The sequence below is a fragment of the Cynocephalus volans genome, chromosome 8, assembly GCF_027409185.1.
Source record: "Cynocephalus volans isolate mCynVol1 chromosome 8, mCynVol1.pri, whole genome shotgun sequence".
Taxonomy (NCBI): Eukaryota; Metazoa; Chordata; class Mammalia; order Dermoptera; family Cynocephalidae; genus Cynocephalus; species Cynocephalus volans.
In genome coordinates this window covers 112,990,364-113,012,927 of record NC_084467.1, presented here as the reverse complement: position 1 = coordinate 113,012,927, position 22,564 = coordinate 112,990,364, and the positions used below count along the sequence as shown (strand labels likewise).

At 34.6% G+C, this 22,564-nt stretch overlaps 1 protein-coding gene across 3 annotated transcripts in view; it reads left to right on the top strand.

Annotated features, from left to right (window-relative positions):
- Positions 1 to 22,564, top strand: part of ASH1L (ASH1 like histone lysine methyltransferase) — a 186,468-nt gene that overhangs the window by 107,313 nt on the left and 56,591 nt on the right. For all 3 annotated transcript variants that reach the window (XM_063106540.1, XM_063106539.1, XM_063106541.1), the window contains one exon: positions 7,539 to 7,718. In XM_063106540.1, coding sequence (XP_062962610.1) covers positions 7,539 to 7,718 — 180 coding nt within the window. The remainder of the gene's footprint in view (positions 1 to 7,538; positions 7,719 to 22,564) is intronic.

Here is a 22,564-nt window from a genome sequence, read left to right as displayed (position 1 = left end):
AAACTGTTCTTATTTATGGCTGTCCCAAAATACAAATAATAAATATTGGGGATGTAACAATTCAGTGTAAGCCCCTCACTTTATAGACAAGGAAATCAAGGCCCAGAAAGATTATGTATTTTATCCAGTATAGACCTGTGTGAGTGGAACTGTTCTTACTGTCTTATCTTCTCTGTGCTCTCAACTTTTTATCCCATCATGAAATACATTATGTCTAATAGCATGTTAGATTTATTTTCTTCATAGTTACCTTTTTATATTTTCACTTTTTTCCCAAAGGTATAGAGCAGAAAGTGAAAATCAGCCCCCCAAAAAAGACCATTTTATCCTTTTGTTGTGTACTCCACCAAATTCTTTATTCTATTTGTGAAGGTATATTTGATGTTTTTCCTCAGTATTTTTTATTGTAAAAGAAAAATACACATAACATAAAATTTACCATCTTCGTAACCAAGTTTAAGTACACATTTCAGTGGTATTAAACACATTCAGAATGTTGTGCAATCATCAACACCATCCATCTCTATAGCACTTTTCATCTTGCAAAACTGAAACGCTGTACCCATTAAACAATAACTTCCCATTCTTTCCTCTGTGCAGCCCCTAGCAACTACATCTTACTTTCTATCTTTATGGTTTTGACTACTTTAAATACCTCATATAAGTGGAATCATACAATATTTGCCTTTTTGTGACTGGCTTATTTCACTGAGCATAAACTCCTCAAGCTTCATCTTTGTTGTAGCATATAGAATTTCCTTCCTTTTTAAGGCTGAATAATATTCCACTTTATTAGTATTTTTCTTATCCATTCATTCATCAGTGGACACTTGGGTGGCTTTCATGTTTTAGCTATTATGAGTGATGCTGCTATGAAAGTGTGTGTACAAATGTTTCTCTGAGACCTTGCTTTCAATCCTTTTGAGTATGTACCCAGAAGTGAAATTGCTGGATCATATGGTAATTCTAATTTTTGAGGAACCGCCATGTTGTTTTCCACAGTGGCTGTACCATTTTACATTCCAGCAACAGTGCATAAGGGTTTCAGTTAATTCATAATCTCACCAACATTTGTTATTTGTTTGTTTGGGGTTTTTTTTGATAGTAGCCATTCTAATGAGTATGAGGTAGTATCTCATTGTAGTTTTGATTTGCATTTTCCTAATGATTAATGATGTTGAGCATCTTTTCATGTGCTTACTGGCAATTTGTATTTCTTCAGAGAAATGTCTATTTTACTCCTTTGCCAATTTTTAAATCAGGTTGTTTGGGGTTTTTTTATTCAGTTTTAGGAGTTCTGTATATATCTGGATATTAGCCCCTTATGAGATATATGATTTGCAAATAATTTCTCCCATTCCTCAGGTTGCCTTCTCACTCTGTTGGTTCTCTCTTTTGATATACAAAATTTTCTAATATTTATGAAGTCCAATTTGTTTTTTCTAAAAAGCTATGGTAATTAAAACAGTATGGTACTGGCATAAAGACATACATACAGGTCATTGGAACAGAATAGAGAACCCAGAAGTAAATCTTCAAACATACAGTCAAATGATTTTTGACAAACACACCGAAACCATTCAATGGAGAAAGGACGGTCTTTTCAACAAATGGTGCTGGGAAAACTGGATATCCACATGCACAGCAATGAAGTTGGGCCTTTACCTTATACTATATACAAAATTTAACTCAGAATGGATCAAAGATCTAAATATAAGATCTAGAACTAAAATCTTAGAAGAAGACATAGGGCAAAAGCTTCATGACAGTGGATTTAGCAGTGATTTCTTGAATATAGTACTAAAGTCACAGGAAATAAAAGAAAAAATATTTGATATTTTTAAATGAATCTTTACGACATTCACCATTTGTAAATGGTGTTTCTGTTACTTGATACAGCATGCTCATTTTCGCTCATATTCTGTATTGTCTGCCTCAGTGAATCCTGTATAAAGAGGTTTTTTGCACCTCTGTGCATGTGTATACATAAAAACTCACTTTTCTTTTTTTCTAGAGAATATATATGGGATTTCTTAAAATTACAAAAATAGTATATGCTTGTTTTAAATAATTCAGTGAAACTAGTAGTTATTCAAAAGTCTCTCTTTTCACATGATCTCAACTCCTCTCATATCCCATTCTCTCCATGGATAAGACTATTAACAATATACTGTATATCCTTTCATACCCCCCCCCTTTTATTTTTTTTTTAAGATGACCGGTAAGGGGATCTTAACTCCTGACTTGGTGGTGTCAGCACCATGCTCTCCAAAGTGAGCTAACTGGCCATCCCTATATAGGGATCCAAACCTGTGGCCTTGGTGTTATCAGCACCACACTCTCCCAAGTGAGCCACAGGCTGGTCCTATCCTTTCATACCCTTTTGTGTACATTTATGTATACATGCACATGCAAAAGTGTTGTTCTGTGTAAGTGGTAATATGCTATACATTTCTTTTTGTAACAACCTTTTAATGTGTCTTAGAGATCTTGTTATCAGTTCATATAGAATTATATTATTTCATAGTAGGAATGTATTATCATTTACTTAATTATTCTCCTTCAGTGGACAACATGTAGTTTTTTTACATTTAGCTCTTTTAATCACCTGAAATTTACTTTTGCATGAGTTATGAGTTAGAGATTTCTTTTAATCTTCTTCTCAAATATTTAAATGGTAGTTGTACATTTATCGATGTACTTATCCTTTCTTTCTTATTTGAAATGATACTTTTATTATATCCCAAATTCTTATATCTTGTAGAGTCTTACAGTCTTTTTAAATATTTTTATATTCTTTTTTATCAGTCTGTTTTGATATTGTTGTCCTACCACATTAATTACTGAGGCTTTAAAACACTTTTCTGTCTTCCCAGTAGTTTGAGACACCTTGATCTTTCACTCTAGGAACAGTCATCTTAAAAATGTGCTTCAAAGAAAAGGCTTTAGTTTAGATTAACTTTTCTGTTCCAGCAAATTCTAGTATTATGATCAGCAACACTAAACACATATTTTTCTACAAAATTGTATTCTTGGATTTAAAGAGGTTATGAGGAGAAAGATAGGATTTGGGCCCTCCAGAGATTGTGTATGAAAAGACATGACAGTGAATTTCCACTGGCAGCAATAATTTTTTTATTTTTTTCTAACTGGAGCTTGTCATTGAAAGGAATTTCAAAAAGTTTAGGAAAAAAGGAATTAAAAGATAAAAATTAAAAAAAAAAAAATTAAAATTAAAATTAAAAAAAAAAAAAAAGATAAAAATTAAAAATGTAGACTTTATTTCTCAACATAAGCTCCATCAAGTTCAATACACTTTGTAAGCAATGATACTAGCTATTCATCCCTAAAGAACTGAGGGTCCTGGGAATTTAACCATGTCAGTGCAGTCTTTTTTACATTATTAACTGAAGAAAAATGGGTGCCTTTTAAAGATTTTTTAAGATTAAAAAACAAACAAAAAAGAAGTAGCCAAATCAGGACTGTAAGGTAGATGCCTAATGATTTTCCATCAAAACTCTTACAAAATTGCTCCTGTTGGATGAGAGGAATGAGCAGGAGCACTGTCATGGTAGATGAGGGCCGGGGGAGGGGGAAAAACCTGTTCTGGGCATTTTTCTGCTAAAGCTTTGGCTAACTTTGTCCGGACAGTCTCATAATAAGCAGATGTCGTCATTATTTGGCCCTCCAGAAAGTCAACAAACAAAGTGCCTTGAGCATCCAAAAAATAATGTTGCCATGACCTTTGCTCTTGACCCAGTACACTTTACTTTGATTGGACCAATACCTCTTGATAGGTATTGCTGTGATTGTGCTTTTTCTTCAGGATCATACTGGTAAAGCCATGTTTCATTTCCTGTTACAGTTCTTCAAAGAAATGCTTCAGGGTCTGATTTCACTTGTTCAAGAGCTCTGCTCTTGTCTGCAACTCATCTGGGTGCAACAGTTTGGCACCCATCAAGCACAAAGTTTGCTCAACTGTAATTTATCAGTCAGAATTGTGTAAACTGAACCAAGATGTATATGGTGTTGGCTGTTGTTTCTGCTGTTAATCGTTGGTCCTCTTCAATTAGGGAATGAAAAAGATTAACTTTTTCTTGCAAATTGATGTGGATTGTCTGCTGCTGCAGGCTTCACCTTCAACATTCTCATCCCTTCTTAAAACAAGTTATGCATTTGAGGGCCGGCCCATGGCTCACTTGGGAGAGTGTGGTGCTGATAACACCAAGGCCACAGATTCAGATCCCTACATAGGGATGGCTGGTTAGCTCACTTGGAAGAGCGTGGTGCTCACAACACCAAGTCAAGGGTTAAGATCCCCTTACCGGTCATCTTTAAAAAAAAAACAAAAAAACAAGTTATGCATTTGTAAACTGCTGATTTCTTTGTGGCATTGTCCCCATAAACTTTTTGTAAAACATCAATGATTTTACCATTCTTCCACCCAGGCTTCATTATATTCATGCAATGGAATGTTATTCAGCCTTAAAAAGGATTCTAGTTCTGATACATGCTTTGACATGGATAAACCTTAAAGACAATACATAAGTGAAAGAAGCCAGACAAATGGACAAATATTGTATGATTCCATTTATATGAGGAACCTAGAATAGGCAAATTCATAGAGACAGAAAGTCGAATAGTAGTTATCAGGGGTTGGAAGGAAGGTAGAATGAGGAATTTTTCTTTAATATGTTCAGTGTTTCTGTTTGGGATAAAGAAGAAGTTCTGGAGATGGATAGTGGGTGATGGTTGTACAACAGTGTGAATGTACCTCATGCCACTGAACTGTACACTTAAGAATGATTAAAAAGGAAAATATTTTGTTATATACATTTTGCCACAATTTAAAGAAAAATTAATATGGGTCTATTTCTGGACTCTATTCTGTTCCATTGATCTCCATTTCTTTCCTTTAGCCAGTACCATCTTATCTTTATTACTATACTTTTATAGAACATTTTGTAATCAGTTAAGTCCTCCAAATTTTTTCTAGTTTTAGCCTTTCCATATAAATTTATGAATTATCTTGCCATTTTTTTCAAAAATTCTGTTGGTATTTGGGATTGCGTTAAATTTGGGGGGAAATTGCCATCTTAATAATATTTAGTGTTTCAAGCCATAGCCATGTTATATTAAGGTCATGTTTGTTTTTTTTTCATTGGTGTTTTATTGTTTTCACTCTTATGTACTGCACACATTTTGTCAGATTTCTGTTTTTGTTTTTGTTTGAAATTTATATTGTTGATCTTATTTATAAATTTATAAATTACGTTTCTGTATTATTAATTTTGTTAGATTTATACATAAGCATTTAATGCTTTTCTATTGTTAATAGCATCATTTGTTTGATTTCAGTTTCCATTTGTTCACTGGTAGTATATAGAAATATAGTTGAATTTGACCTTGGATTCTGTGACCTTTTAGTAGTTTCTTTTTTTGTAGATTCTTTGGGTTTTCTTTATAGACAGACATGTCACATATGACAAGAGATAGTTTGTAGTTCTTCTTTTCCAATATTGTTTCTTTTTCTTGCCTTTTTGCACTGGCCAGGACCTTCACTGTGAGGTTGAATATACTTGTATATGATGACAGCAGATATTTGCCTTGTCCCTGATGTTTGGGATACTGTATAGAGTCTTTAAGTTTCACATGTGAGGCAAAAAGGAAATCGAGAAAACTTCCAGCCAGGTCGTTGCTTAGGCCCCGAGGTCCCAGACAGGTTGCTTATGTTTATTTCATAGATAATTTTCAGGGTTTTTAGTTAACTTAGAGGATAGGTTAGAAGTGCATATATTCCATCTTTTTCTGGACCTGGAATCACTTATTTTTTTTTTTAAGATGTTTTTGATCAATTTAGAATTCTGTTTTGACAGGCTTAGCCACCTTCCCCCTCTCCCCTACCCACCTTCTTTTTCTTTTCTTTTTTTAGCATTCATAGATGATCTACACTCATTCTTATTTTTAATATCCCTCTCTATAATATATAATTTTTCTCTGGCTGCTTTTGTTTTCTTCATCAGTAGTTTTCAGCAAGTTTATTATGATATACCTTGTTTGTTTTATTTTACTTTATTGTGCTATGGTTTGTTTAGCTTCTTGTAACTTTGAGTTTATACTTTTTAGCAGACTTGGAAATTTTTTAGTCATTATTCTTAATTTTTTTCTATTGTGAATGTTACATTATTACATGTTTGGTTTTTGTTGTTTTCCTTTCCAAGTGTTCAATTGTTTCAGTAATCAATATTTTCCTCTCCTTCTGGGATTCCAACATTCCCGTTATTTTGTATTGTCCCCTAGGTCATTCATCCTTTTCTTCTTTAAATTAATCTCTGTATATCAGTTTGGGTTGTATCTGTGTTTGTGTCCTCAAATTCATTAATCTTTTCTTCTTCAATGTCTGGTTTACTGTTAAGCACTCTCCAGTATTTCATTTCAGATTTTGCATTTTTCAATTCTTAATGATCTTTTTAAAAATTTTTTTAAGTGTCTTCTGTTTCGCTCTTCGTTATCTTCTTGTTTTCCTCTAAATTCTTGATCGTAGTTATAATAGTATTTCAAAGTCCTTTGCTATCTTTGTGATTTCTGGGGCTGTATCTGTTGAATGATTTTTCTTCTGGGTCACATTTTCCTGCATTTTGGCCTGTGTAAGAATTTTTTATTGAATGCAGGACTTGTGAATGTCACACTTTTGTATATCTGGTTTTTGTTGGTTTCCTTTAAAGTTTTCAATTTTATTTTGATAGGCAGTTAACTTACTTGTGGATCAACTTGAATTCTTTTGAAGATTGTTTTTAAGCTTGGTTAGGGCTGACCTTTATTGCAGGGATAGGTAAAACCCCTGACACAATGGGTAACATTCTCTTATTGAATGCCCTTAGTGTTGAGCAATGTCTTTCCACTCTAAACTGCTGGAATCTGAGTATATACCATCATGTGTGAGCTCTGGGAATAGCTTAGCTTACAGTTCTCTGGTACTTCTTTCTTCTTCAGCCATATGGAATTTTACTCTTCATATGCACAATTTAGTATTTAGCAATATACTAAAAGATACCCATACACAGATTTCTGGAGTTAATTATTCTCCATAGCTTTCTTCTTTCTGTTATTCTTTCTCATGAATTCCAGCTACCTCAGCCTCTTCATGCTCTAATCTCTCTTTCTTCAGCACATTAGTTTTGCCATACTCTGCTTGGTTTCTGCTCCTGCACCACAGTCATTCTTAGGAAGCCAAGGTGGTTGTAGGACTCACCTCATTTTTTTTCCCCAATTTTCTCAGGGATCACAGTGCTGCACTATTTGTTGTCCAATGTCTGATAATAATTGTTTTGTGAATTTATTCTAGGTTTCTAGTAGATTACTGTATTTCTATTGGTTTTTATCTGGAGGACAAGTCTGTTATCAATTATTCCAACAAGGCCAGGTGGAGAAGTCCCCATATCTCTTTTTTTAATTGCTGTAATTTTTAAAAAATACACAATCATTTGCAGAAAAATATTTTTTTCACAATAAAATTGTCTTTAAACTTCTCTTTCCAGCTTTACTGAAGCTCCAGTTGAGATTCCCAGTCCTCCCGAAACCCCAGCCAAAGCTCCTGAACCTGAAAGTACCTTACAGCCTGTGCTGTCTCTCATCCCAAGGGAAAAGAAGGCTCCACGTCCCCCAAAGAAGAAGTATCAGAAAGCAGGGCTGTATTCTGACGTTTACAAAACTACAGAGTAAGTAGTAGTACCCTTCAGCTGACATTCTTTAATTACCTGTTACTCTTCCGTATTTGGAAAACATACTTTGACAAAAAACAATACACATGTATCAGTCTCATCACAAATACCTCAATATGCACTGTACTCATGATACTGCAGTTTGTTATATATGGATAATTATCTACCCTAATTTTTATCTTCTCTCTGTCTTTCTAGGTTACATTTCTATAGTTTGGATTCTAATGATGAATATTTTATTAATTAAAAGTAAGAAAAATGACACCATCCATGTAACTAAAATGATATTGTTGATGATCTGCTTCATTTTGTATTGACTAAATGCTATATTCCATGAACTTTGCCAGATGAAGAAAATACTGTTTTTACTTTTAAGAATTTTATATTCCCTTTGCAAAGTATAACTTGATAAGCACTCTGATAGAGAATTTTTAAAGCACCAGAGAGATAGATATTTATTTCCCTTAAAAAAAATTTTTTTTTAATTCTTTTTTTTTTTTTCTTTTTTGGCAGCTGGCCGGGCAGGGATCCAAACCCTCCCTGACCTTGGTCTTACCAACACCATGCTCTAACCAAAGACTGGCCAGCCCTATTTCCCTTTAAGAGAAGTTGTAAAGTATTCAGTATATGGTTCATATGATACCTTCACAGAGTCCTCAGGGACTTAGACTCCTTTTTTTTCTTCCATCTCAACACTATGCTTGCATTTCTAAGGTAACCTCATGTTCTGAAATGGCTGCTAGAGTTCTGCCATGAGTTCTTTATTACAGAAAAAAAGAGGAAGGGGAGCATAACCATGCATCTTCTCTGTAAGGAAACTTCAAAACTAGTTTTATGTAAATTGGCTAGAATATATGTCACATAACCACACAAGACAGGCTGGGAAATAATGGTCATTATTTCAGGTGACAATATCTGTAAAAAATCAACATTCTGTCAGTAGAAATGAGAAAATAGAAATGCATTTTGGAAACGCATGTAATACAGTTTTAATTTAAAGCAGTATTTTTGCTATTGGTGCTAGAAAACACCAATATATGTGTCAAGTTTTCTGCTAAATAAAGCTCGATTTACTTTTGTTTTTACTGTACATTTTCTTGATTAAATCCTAAAAATGGAGGAGTAAAATGTTAATAAAATCAGACGGTGCATCAGAAAATCATAATCATCAATCACATCAGTGTTTTAAAAATGTCTTTGGTCAAAAAAAAGGTTTTGCTCTGAACATGGCCTGAAACATCACTGTATTTATGTTACAACTAGCTCTTTATCTCACAGAAATCAGTAGGAAAAAAATGGTTTATTCTGGAGTATTTTTAAGAACATTGATCAGTTTAATACATGTATACATTCTTGAAAGCTATGAAGCCAGTATATTTTTGTGACCTGGCTGTATTTTGTTGGTCGCACATTTATTTAATTAATTAACTTTACATTTTAGAGCAATTTTAGGTTCACAGCCAAACTAAGCAGGAAGAACAAGAAATAATTTTTTCCAGTCTGTCTTGTCTTCTCATTCTCTTGGCATTTGTCTTTTGCAGAGCACGTTTTAGGGGAGGGAGGTTGTGCTTTTGTTTTGTTTATTAACATATTATCTTTTGTTGCTGAGTGATATTTAATAGTACCAATATGTCACAATTTGTTTACCCATATACTAGTAAATGGACACTTGGATTGCTTACACTTTTTTTGTTTGTTTTATTATCAATAATGCTTTTGTGACTATTTATAAAGAAGTCTTTAGGTGGACAAATATTTTCATTTTTCTTGTAGAAAATAAGAAAAAGTAGGATTGCTGGTTCTTTACAAAGATATGGCTACACTGTTTCCTAAGTAGCTGTAACAGTGTTTCCAGTAACATTGTATGAGTTTGTTACTCCAAATTCTTTTATTTTTTATTTTTATTTTTAATTTATTTTTCATAGACATGTTTGTGGGGTACAGTTTATTGTTTCAATACATGCATATATTGTATAATGATCTAATCAGAATAGGTAGCATATCTGTCACCTAAACATTCATCATTTCTTTGTGGTTATAACATTTTCTGCCTATTTTGCAATATACAATACAATATTATTAACTATTATCACCCTAGGGCACCAGAACTTATTCTATCTAACTGTATCTTTGTAACTTCCTACCTGTCTACCAACCTTTCCCCCTCCCCCTTCTGCCCTTCCTTTCCCTGCCTTTGGTAACCACTATTCTACTCACTATTTCTGTTTTTCTCTTTTTAGTTTTCTTAATTGGCCCATGATAATATATATTTAAGGAGTACAAAATGATATTTATGTACATTCATACTATGTGCAATGATCATATCAGGGTGCTTAGTATATCCATCACCACAAACATGTATCACTTCTTTGTGTTAGGAACATTCAGCATCATTTTGACTAGCTAATCAAAGATAAACAGTACTTTGTTGTTAACTGTAGTCTCCCTAAATTACTACAGAACCCTAGATATCATTCTTCCTACCTCTCTAACATTTTATATTTGCTGACTGCCCTCTCCTCATCCCCTCTTTTCTATTCCCTCCACCAGTCTCTAGTCACCACTATTTTACTCTCTGCTTCTATGAGATCAACTTTTTTAGCTTCCACGTATGAGTGAGAACATGTGGTATTTCTCTCTCTGTGCCTAGCTTATTTCACTTAACATAATTTTCTCCAAGGTCAGAGCCTTGATAAACATTGGACTGCAGGTGTCCATTCAACATTGATTTCCATTACTTTGGATATATACCCAGTAGTGGGATTGCTGGATCATATGATAGTTTTATCTTTAGTTGTATGAATAATCTCCATACTGTTTTCCGTAGTGGCTGTACTAATTTACATTCCCACCAATAAGTAAAAGAGTTCCCCTTTCTCCGCATCCTTACCAGCATTTGTTATTTTCCGTCGTTTTGATGATAGCCATTCTAACTGGGGTGAGATGATACCTCATTGTGGTTTTTATTTGCATTTCTCTGATGATTAGCAATGGTGAGCATTTTTTCTTATGCCTGTTGACGATTTGAATGTCTTCTTTAAAAAAAATTTTTCTCAGTTCCTTTGCCCTTTTTTAACCAGATTTTTTTTTTTTTACTATTGAATTGTTTGAGTTGTTTGTATATTCTGGATATTAATCCCTTGTCGGATGCATAGTTTGCAAATGCTTTCTCCCATTCCGCAGGTTGTCTTTTTGCTGTGTTACTTCCTTTGCTATGCAGAAGTTTTTTAGTTTGATATAATCCTACTTATTAATTTTTGCTTTTGTTCCCTGTGCTTCTGAAGTATTATTCATAAAGTGTGCCCAGACCTATGTCCTGAAGTATTTCCCCTATGTTTTCTTCTAGCACTTACATAGTTTCAGATCTTACATTTAATTCTTTAATCAATTTTGAGTTGATTTTGGTGTATGGTGAGAGAGAGGACTCTAGTTTCATTCTTTTGCATATGAATCTCCAGTTTTCCCAGCACCCATTTATAGAAGAGATTGTCCTTTCCCCAATGTTTGTTCTCGGGTCCTTTCTCAAAAATCAGTTGGCTGTAGGTATGTGGATTTATTTCTGAATTCTCTGTTCATTTTCCATTGGTCTTTGTGTCTGCTTTTGTACCAGTACCATGCTGTTTTGATTACTTATCTCTTTGTAGTGTATTTTGAAGTCACGGAGTGTGATACTCTCTCCTTTGTTCTTTTTGCTCAAAATTGCTTTGACTATTCAGGTTCTCTTGTTGCATTGAATCTGTAGATCACTTTGGGTAGGATGGTCATTTTGACAATATTAATTCTTCCAATCCATGAGCATGGGATGTCTTTCTGTTTTTTTGGTGTCATCTTTAATTTCTTTAATAAATGTTTTATAGTTTTCATTGTAGAGATGTTTCACCTCTTTGGTCAAATGTATTCCTAGGTATTTTATTTTTTTGGTTGCTGTTGTAAATGGAATAGCTTTCTTGATTTCTTTTTCTGCTCTTTCGTTGTTGGTGTATAGAAATGCTACTGATTTTTTTATGTTGATTTTGTATCCTTCACCTTTACTGAATTTGTTTATCAGGTCTAAGAGTTTTTTCGTAGCGTCTTTATGTTTCTGTATATGTAAAATTATGTCATCTGCAAACAGGGACAACTTAACTTCCTCCTTTCCAATTTAGTTACCGTTTAATTCTTTGTTTTGCCTAATTGCTCTGACTAGGACTTCCAGTACTATGTTGAATAGAAGTGGTGGGAGTGGCTTCCTTGTCTTGTTCCAGTTCTTACAGGGAAAGCTTTCAGCCTTTCCCCATTCAGTATGATGTTAGCTGTGGGTTTGTCATATATAGCCTTTATTGTATTAAGATACTTTCCTTCTATACCTAATTTGTTGAGAGTCTTTATGATGAAGGGATGTTGGATTTTATCAAATGCCTTTCTAGATCTATTATGATCATATGGTTTTTTCCTTTCATTCTGTTGTTATGATGTATTACATTTATTGATTTGCATTTATTGAATCATCCTTGCATCCTTGGGATAAATCCCATTTCATCATGGTGTATACTCTTTTTGATGTGGTGGTTTTAGTTTTAATGAAGTTCAGCTTATTAATGAGGTTTTTTTTTTTTTTTTTTTACAGTTCTTGACTTTAGTGTTGTATCAAAAAAGTCATGGGCATATCCCAGGTCAATTAGGTTTTCTCTTATGTTATCTTCCAGGAATTTTATAGTTTTGCATTTTATATTTAGTCTATGGTCCATTTTGAGTTAATTTTTGTGAAGGGAGTAAGGTCTGTATCTAGATTCATTTTTTACATGTGGATGTGCAGTTTTTCCAGCACTGTCTATTGCAAAGACCATCTTTGCTCCATTGTATTGCCTTTGCTCCTTTGTTAAGGATTAGTATGTGAGTCTATTTCTGGTATCTCTATTCCATTCTGTTCCATGGACCTGTTTATAATTTTGCCAGTACCATATAATCTTCATTACTGTTGGTTTATAGTAAGTCTTCAAGTTGGGTAGTGTTAGTACTTCAAATTTGTTTTTCTCTTTCAATATTGAGTTGGTTATTCTGGGTCTTATGCATCCCCATATAAATTTTAGAATCACTATGTCAATAACTACAAAATAACTTGCTGGGATTTTTATTGGGATTGTATTCAGTCTGTAGACCAAGTTGTGAAGAAAGCAACATTCTCATAATATCAAGTCTTTCTATCCATTAACATGGAATCTCTCTCCATTTATTTAGTTCTTTAGTATATTTAATAAAAGTTTTGTAGTTTTCCTCATATATCTAGAACATATTTTGTTTGATTTATACGGAAGTATTTCATTTTTGTGAGTGCTAATGTAACTTATTTGTGTACTGTTTATTTTTAAAACTATGTTAAATTGTGTCAAAAAGATAATCCAAGACTATGGATTGTTACCTTGACCTGTGTTATTTGCATTGCATTGTGTTGTTACCCTGTTATTACCCTGTTATTACCCTGTTGTTACCCTGTTGCTACCCTGTTGTTACCCTGTTACCCTGTTATTTTTAAATTTTTTTAAAGCTTCAATACCTTTTCTGTAGAATTGTATAGTTCTGACTCTAGGCTTTATCCTCATGAAAAATGAAAAATTCTGCTAGAAATAGCAGAATATTGAGTGTATTCTGGCATACATTCACATCTCAACAATCTATTTCTAAGCTTTGGTTTGAGTCAAATTTTTTCTTTTCCTTCTTTGTTTTCTTTTGTTTTTTCCTCTTTCCTTTTCTCTTTCTCTGTCTTACTTTAGAGTCAAAGGAGACAGATTACTTTTTGAGAGATTTTAAAACGAGACCTTTCTTTGCTATGCTTGTCTAGAAGCAAAATCACAGTATCAAAATTTTAGAACTAGAAATGGCTTTGATTCTTCTAGACCTCATTGTTGATTTGATAGATGGGAAAATTTTGTTCAAGTCACAGAGTTAATTTTTTATCAAAAGCAAGCTTAGGGCTGGCTGATTGGCTATATTGGTTAGAGCACAGTGTTATAACACCAAGGTCAAGGGTCAGATTCTAATACCAACCAGCTACCAAAAATTATAAAAAAGCAGATTTAGAATTCAGTTTATCAGTTCCAGTCAAGATGACAGAATAGACAGTCCCCAGTGTCACTCTTTCCCACAAATCAACCAATTTACAACTATAAAAACGTAACAACAGCCAAGCTGGGGCTGCTGGAACTCAGGGGAAGAGGAGGAGAGACCTACAGAGTTCATGAAGGTGGGAGAAACCACAATGAGAGAAAGAAAATACTGCTTGGAGCGTTTCGGGCCGCGGCTGCTTTAAGCCTGCCACTGCTGAACACATGGAGCAGGAGCCGGCAGAAGCTGCAACTGTGCCCTTCAGATGGAGATGCTTTGAGGCAGCAGGGGAGAAGAGGGCCTTGGTGGCCCCCAGCTCAGCAAGACCACTAAAAGGGTTCTTGTGGACCCACACAGGAGTGAGGAGCTAAAACAGCTGAAAAAGGGGAGCCATTCAGAGGCCAGTGAGTCATAGTAAGGGACCAGACCAGCACAGGGTCCATCCCACTGGAAGTGTTTGGAGCACTGGTGGTGGGGGAGGCAGGCCCACCAGGAGAACACTGGGACACAGCAAGGACAGCCAATCCACCCCTCAATCGACACAGGATCACTCAGAGGAGACTGGTCAGGAATGCAGAATTGCATGGGGTGCAGTTTGATGAAAAAACTCAGTCCCAGATCAGAGTTTCTACACAACCCAGGTGCACCAGGTCTCTGGAGAGCCAGAAGTACCTATAAGGTCAACCATTAAACCCTAAGCTGCACAAAAAGCCTTCCCTAGGGAAACAGCAGCAAAGCAGCAATTTAGATCAACCACACAGCTCAAGTACTGGTTCCCACAGGAAGTTCCCCCATTTTAGAAGTAAGCAAAGGACAAAAAATTAGTTCCGGCCCAGGCACACTGCCAGTGCCTTGGGCCCCGCTTGGGGGCCGGGGCAATGGAGCCAGGGACTGGACACCTACACCCACCTACCCACAACCAGGCACACTGCCAGCACCTCGGGGCCCCGCCCAGTGGCCCAGGGACTGGACACCTCCCCCCCACAACCAGGCACACTACCAGCCCCAAGAAGCATGCCAAAAACATCACCTCCATGTGGGTAACCCACCACAGACACCACAATAACCACGGCTGCCACGAAAGTGGCTGGATGTCACAACCACCATGCAGATGGTCCAGCAGCCACTGGAGTGCATTGACACAAGGAGTGTCACCAGCAGAGACCAAAGAAAAGAAGATGTCTGTCTCCACAAAGCCCATTCCAGAGTGACAGAAGAAGCAGCTGCTCTATGATAATATTGGGGAAACTGAACACACCTCTCAGCATTGGACAGATCATCTAGGCAACAAATCAACAGAGTAACCATTACTCTTTCAGAGGGAGAGAAATCAAGGGTTATCAGTGGTGGGAGCGGGGAGGGAGAGGGGGATAGGGAGAGATTGGACATAAAGGGGCATAAAGAATAAGTACAATTTGTAACATTATACATGCTAGTAATATTGATCAATATATGTCAACATTGAATCCCAAAAATATGTATAATCAATTATGATTCAATTAAAGAAATTCAGTTTATGGTTTTTATTTCAATCACTAAGCAAATGAAAAGATCCTGAGAAAAGTTTTTAAAACAAAAATATTGCGGTAAAATATACGTAACATAAAATTTACCATTTGCCAATTTACCAATGATTTTTACAGGTACCATTCAGTAGCATTACGTACATTGCATTGATCTGCAAGCCTTAATACTGTGTCCATCTGCAGATTTTTTTCATCCTCCCAAACTGTTCTCTTTTTAGAGTTTGAATTCTAGTCTCTCATCCACTGCTACCTATATGAGATAATTTATGTAAAATGCAAGATATTGACAAACTGATTCTAAAATTTATGTAGAGATACAAAAGACTCAGAATAGCCAAGTCAATATTGAAGGAGAAAAACAAGTTTGAAGGCACTAAGACTAAATCTTAGTTCATTCTTCTGCATCTCTCTTATGTTTCCTATTCTCTTTTTCTGGTATACAGTTTTGTTGAGATAAAACACACATACCATAAAACTCAAAGTATACAATTCAATTGTTTTGTGTTACACTTCTTGCTGTGTAAGAGATGCAAAAAAGATTACTCAAAGCTACATGAATGCAATGAGAAGCCCAAAGGGACTGCACCTCAGCAGCTCCTCAAAAGGAGAAACTGGGTACGTCCCCGATTCAAAGTTAGCTTCTATTTTCATTGTAAAAACAAGGACGTTGCACAAGAAAATTCAGTTGATTCAGTCATTTCAAAAGAACACAAAGACATGGGCAATGTGACAAAATTTATCTATGGCTAAGTATAGCTTAAACAATAGAAACTGGTAACATCATTCAAACTAACAATGTGATGTTATGAAGAGCAAAGTTGGTCAAACTGTAATCATTATCTAATTTAAAATATAACCTCTCCTTAAATGATTTAAGCAGGAGTTACATTCTTATGATTAAATCTAAATATAATTGTCTCTTAAGTTTCCACCAACAAACAGCTTGCCCTTAGCAAACATTTTTCCCATTTTTCCCTATAGCGATTCTTTAATCTCTTAACAAGATCAGTATGTCAACCACCTGTTAACTCTAAACCATCAAAGTATACAATCTTGTACCTAAACAGTGATTTGAGTTGATTTGATGGGCTTTTGCCCCCTATGTATAAGCCATTGCTTCCTACCTGAGAACTTTTGTCCCATAAGTTTATTAGCTAAAAAACCCTATACTGAGAATCTGCTGAAAATCAACATATATTTGATTAGAATTGATTAGATGGGCTTTTGCCCCCCTAGCTGTAGGCTATTGCCTCCTAGCTAAGGACTTTTGTCCCATAAGTTTTTTAGCTAAAGAGCCCTGTCTAACAATCAAATGAGAATCAAGATTTCTAACACTCTACAGTTTGGGGTATATTACATTATTAATTTTTAATTGATATAAAATATGTAATATAAAATTTGCCATTTTAAATATTTTAAACATTCATTGAGATTAATTTTATTCAGTGTTGTATGACCATTGTCACTATTTATTTTCAAAACTTCATCACCCCAAACAAAAACTCTGTAACCATTAACAATAACTCCTCATTCCCCATACCCACAGCAACTGATAATATCTAATGTACTTCCAGTGTCTGAATTTGCCTATTCTAGCTACCTCATACAGGGATACTTCAGAAAGTTCATGGAAAAGTAAAATTGAAAGATAATGTAAGCTTTCCCATGAACTTTTTGAAGTACCCTTGTGTGAGTATAATGATAAAATCTTTGTGCTTTTGTGTCTGGCCTATTTCATTTAACATAATCTCCTCAAGGTTCAACCATGTTGTAGTATATAACAGAACTTCATTATTTTTTATGGTTGAATAATATTCCATTATACATATACCACATTTTTTTTTACTCCATTCTTCTGTTGACGGACATTTGGGTTGCTTTCACATTTTGGCTATTGTGAAAAATTCTGCAGTGAATATTGGCATACAATTGTCTGTTCAAGTTCCACCTTTTAATTCTTTGGGTTCCTACTTAAGAATAGGATTGCTGGATCTTATGGTAATTTTATGTTTAGCTTTTTGAGCATTCCTGGTGGCTGCACTATGAACTGTTTGTTGTGCACTTAGGCTATTGATTTGCAATTTTACTTCTTAACATATATGTTTATACCTATATATTTCTCTCTTAGCACTGTTTTTACTGCAACCCATAAGGGTTTTTTTGTTGTGTTTTCATTTGTTTCAAGATATTTTCTCATTTCCCTTGTGATTCATTTGACCCTTTGGCTGTTTAATTTCCACATATGTGTGAATTTTTCATTTTTCCTTCTGTTATTCATTGCTAGTTTCTTTTTTTTACAATCAGAAAAGATACTCTGTATGATTTCAGTCTTTCTTAATTTATTAAGACTTGTTCATGGCATAACATATGGTCTATCCTTGAGAATGTTCCATGTGCACTTGAAAAGACTATATTCTGGTGTTTTGGGGTGGAGGTTTCTTTATATTCCTGTGAGCTGTAATTGGTTTATAATGTTGTTCACATCCTCTATTTTCTTATTGATCTTCTACTTGGTTGTTGTAGCCACTATTTAAAGTGGCATATTGAAGTCCCCAACTATTATTATAGAACTGTTTATTTACTCTTCAATTCTGTCAGTGTTTGCTTCATGTAATTTGTGTCTTTGATGTTTGGTGCATACATCTTTATAATTTTTATAGCTTCATGGTAAGTGGACTCTTTTATCAATATATGATGTCCTGTTGTAACAGGTTTTGACATTCAACTTGGACTTAAAGTCTATTTTTATCCAATATTAGTATAGCCTTCCCAGCTCTCTTTGGGTTACTATTTGCATAGAATATCTTTTAAGTAATTACTAATAAGGAAAGATTTCTTTAATTTTGTTAACTTGTCAGTAATCACATCTAGAAGTTGCTTGTTTTTGTAAAAGGAGTAAATAAGATTGCATTAAAAGAAATGATTAAAGCACTCTCCACATGTGGTTTGGCTTCTAATGTGGGGTCAAACGTATGCCATTACTGTGTACCTTCTGAGGAATTATATAGATCATGATTTATGAAAGGTTAGTCTGCCACTTAAGAATAGGAAAGGATTGGGAGAGAGTCTCTAATCACATTTAGATTATTTTGTTTGTGGCTGTCATTGAATAGGCAGCAGCTACGTTGCTCTAGCCCCCTCTAGTGAGAGAACAATAAAGATTCCTAGGTTCTCCTTCAGGAATTGTGTGTCACAAACTCTATAATGCTATGAGAATTCAAGGAAGAGAGAAGGAGATACAATTTGGTGACAGAAATTGGGATTTATGTGTTTATTTTTTATTTATTTAATTTTTTTGGCAGATGGCTGCTATGAGGATCTGAACTGTTGACCTTGGTGTTATCAACTCCATGCTCCAACCAATTGAGCTAACCAGCCAGCCCAAGGGATTTATGTGTTTAAAGTATTAGGATTGAGAATGGTATCATCAAGGCAGTAGTAATGATAGCCTATAAACTAGAAATATGGGAGGTGAAATAGCCATAAATAATACTTTTAAAAATACTTTTTAGTTGATCTGGGGCTTATCTCAGTTGGTTAGAACACAGTGTTAGAACACCAAGGTCAAGGGTTTGGATCCCCATACCTGCCAGCAGCCAAAAAAGAAAAAGAAAAAATAGAAAAAAGATCTGAAGTCACTTTGTCTTTGTAAGAAAATAATACGAGCAATTTATGTCTTGACCATATCTTTGAAATTATCTAATCTACCTCCCTTAAGGCCCAGAGAAGTAAATTTTGTATACTGTGGCAACTAACATCCCTGATTATAGTGTTTTATTTTTTTCACAATGTTTTATCTTTTAAGTTTCAAACCTACAAAAAGCTTAAAGAGTTGCAAATGAACACTCACATATCTTAACCTAGATTTATTATTTCTCAACTTTTTGCTACATTTGCTTTATCTTTGTCTACACACACATACACACACACACAATCATTTGGTGGGAGGCTATTCTGGTGAACAATTTGAAAATAAATTGCAGGCATTCACCTTAAACGTTTCAGCAGTTACCACATGTGAACTAGGATATCTCCTACCTTATCACAATACCATTATTATACCTAAGAAAATCAGCGATAATTTAATAAAATCATCTAATATATAGCCCATATTTATATTTTCCCTACTGCCGTAAGAATGTATTTTATAGCAGCTTATTTTGTTTTGTTTTAATCTAGGATCCAAACAAATACCATGTATTACATGTGATTTGTATATCTGTTTATTCTTTTAATCTAGAAATGTTATCCCATCTTTTGTTTTTTTATGAGATTGGCCATTTTTTAGGAACTCTGACTTATCTTTTAGAATGCCCTTCATTCTGGATTTTTCTGATTATATCTTTATTGTTAAATTTAGGTTAAATATGCTTGGCAGGAATATTGCATATGTGATATTTTATACTTCTTTTTGCGTTCCATTTATTGTCCCACTGTTGGCAATACCATGTTTTGGGGGGTTTTTTGTCAGCCAGCCTGTATAGAATCAGAACCCTTGACCTTAGTGTTATCAGCACCACCCTCTAACCTAGTAAGCTAACCAGCCAGCCCTATGATACTGTTTGATCATTTGGTTAAGGTGGTGTCCACCAAATCTCTCTCCATTGTAAAGATAACATTTATTCCATTGTAATTGTAAGTAGACTATGGGTTCATATTTGAGGCTGTGGCCTGTTCTCTAGTGGGCTTTTTGTTGTTTGTTTGTTTGTTTTGCACTGTTCTGTGAGAGTATCAGTCTTTATCTAATTTTTATCATCCATTGATGATCCTTGCCTGAGTGAATGAGATTACATTGTTAGGAGCAAAATGGCAATTTTCTAATTCTGTCATTTCTGCAGTATTAGCTGGTATTTTCCTGTGAGCTTTCCTTTTCTTCCCCTTTCATTCTCCTTTACTCTTTTTAATATCATATGGACTTTTGAATTTTTACATTTTTATATATTATAATTCATTACCATTATTTTGTGGCAGACTGCTCAGAGTTCCCAGATTTTACCGTAGGAGCCCCTTTAAGCCAGTTCCTCTTTTTTTGTACGTGTCTTCAGTCTTTGAGCACTTACCTGTTTTCTGCTACACAAAGATATGCTATTCACCTTAGGGTTTGGGTGGACATTTTTAGCTTTTTGTTTTGTTTTGTTTTGTTTTGTTTTGTTTGCCTTTGTTGTTTACCAGATTTAACTTGTTCTTTCCCTGCCCCAAATCTGGAATCAACTATTTCCCTCATGAAGCTTTGGTTTCTTTTGGTGGGAATTATTATTTAATTATCAGAATCTAGGTTCTTAATGTGCTATTTGCTACTTTATTACTGTGATGTCATTGCTTCTATCCCCTTTGAGAACCAGGGAATAAAATACACATACACATATATTAATTTTCTGTTGCTGTGTAAGAAATTACCACAAATTTAGCAGCTTAAAACATTACCCTTTTGAGTGCCGTGTTGATAGCACCAAGGTCAAGTTTATATCCCTGTACTGGCCAGCTGCCAAAAAAAAAAAAAAATTGCCCATTTATTGTCTCAGATTCCCTGGAATTTCAGTAGTCTAGACCTGGCTTAGCTAGATCTTCTGTTCTGGGTTACACAAGGCTAGAATCAAGGTGTCAGCCAGGTTTGTGCTCCTATCTGAAGCTGGGGGTTCTTCTCCAAGGTCACATGGATGTAGGCAAAATTTATTTCTGTACAGTTATAGAACTCATGGATAGTAATTTGCTTTTTCAAGTCTTCAGCAATGAGAGTCTGCTTCTTCAAGACTCTGAGCTCAGAGAAAGCCTAAGCCTTTTATTGAGATATAATTCATGTTATTATACAATTCACCCATTTAAAGTGTACAATTCAATGGCTTTAGCATATCCACATGGTTGTGCTTCTAATCACCACCATCAATTTCAGAACATTTTTATTTCAAAAAGAAACCCCACATATCTTATCAATCACCCCTCAATTTTCCCAGCCTTAAAGCAGCAGTACATCTGCTTTCTGTCTATTCTGGACATTTCTTATGTCGAATGTATGTAATGTAAATACAGCTTTTTGCCTGTTCTGGATGTTTCATTTGGGGAATCATACAATATGTAGTCCTTTGTGACTGAGTTCTTTCACTTAGTATATTGTCTTCAGGGTTCATGTATGTTGTACAATGTATCATTTCTTTTCTTTCTTGCCCTGTAATATTACATTGTGGAGATAGCACATTTTATTTATCCATTTATCAGTTGGTGAACATTTGGGTTGTTTCCATTTTTTTGGCTTTCATGAATAATGCTGCTATGAATGTTTGTATACATTCACATTTTCTTACACCTGCATAATATTCAATTATATAAATATATCATAGTTTATCAAACCAGTCTGCTAAGGAAGGGCATCTCGGTTGGTTGTAATGTTCCCTGCTATAGATAATGCCCAGTAAATAGCCTTGTCCATATGTTGTTTGATATTTTGGAGATACAACTTCAGGGTAAGTTCCTAGAAATGGTATTACTGTATATATAATAATGTAAATATTGCCAAATTCTGCTTCCATAGTGGTTGTGTCCTTTTGCATTTCTTCTAGAAATGTATGAGCATGCCTATTTTTCCACAGCCCACATTATGTTGTCAGTTTGTGAAATGTTTACCAATCTGGTAGGTGAAAAATAGTATCTCCAGGGAGTTTTAATTTGCATTTTTCTTATAAATGAAATTGGTGAGCATCTTTTCATGTGTATGAAGGCCATGTAATTATCTTTTTCTGTGAACTGTTCATGTTCATTTTCTATCGGGTTCTTAGTCTGTTTTTTTTCCCTAGATTTTTAAGAGTTCTCTATTAGGAAGATTTGCCCTTTGTGATATAAATTGCAAATATATTTTGTTAATAAGTCATTTGTCTTTTGTGCTTATTGGACAGATGTCTATCATTATGTCGGTAACAATATATTATTGCTGTTCAAACACTGTGTTGAATACTTGTAACTTTGTAGTAAGATTTGAAATTGGGAGGTGTGATTCCTGCAAATTTGTTCTTTTTCAAGATTGTTTTGGCTATTCTAGGTTCTTTGCCATTTCCATGTGAATTTTAAGATTAACTCCTCTGTTTCCACAAATGAGCTGGCTGGGATTTTGACAGAATCTGTAAATCAATTTGGGATATTTTGCCTCTTAACAATATTTAGTCATCTGATCCATGAACGTGGGATGACTTTCCATTTATTGAGATCTTTTAAAATTTCTTTTAACAATGTTTTGTTCTTTTGTAG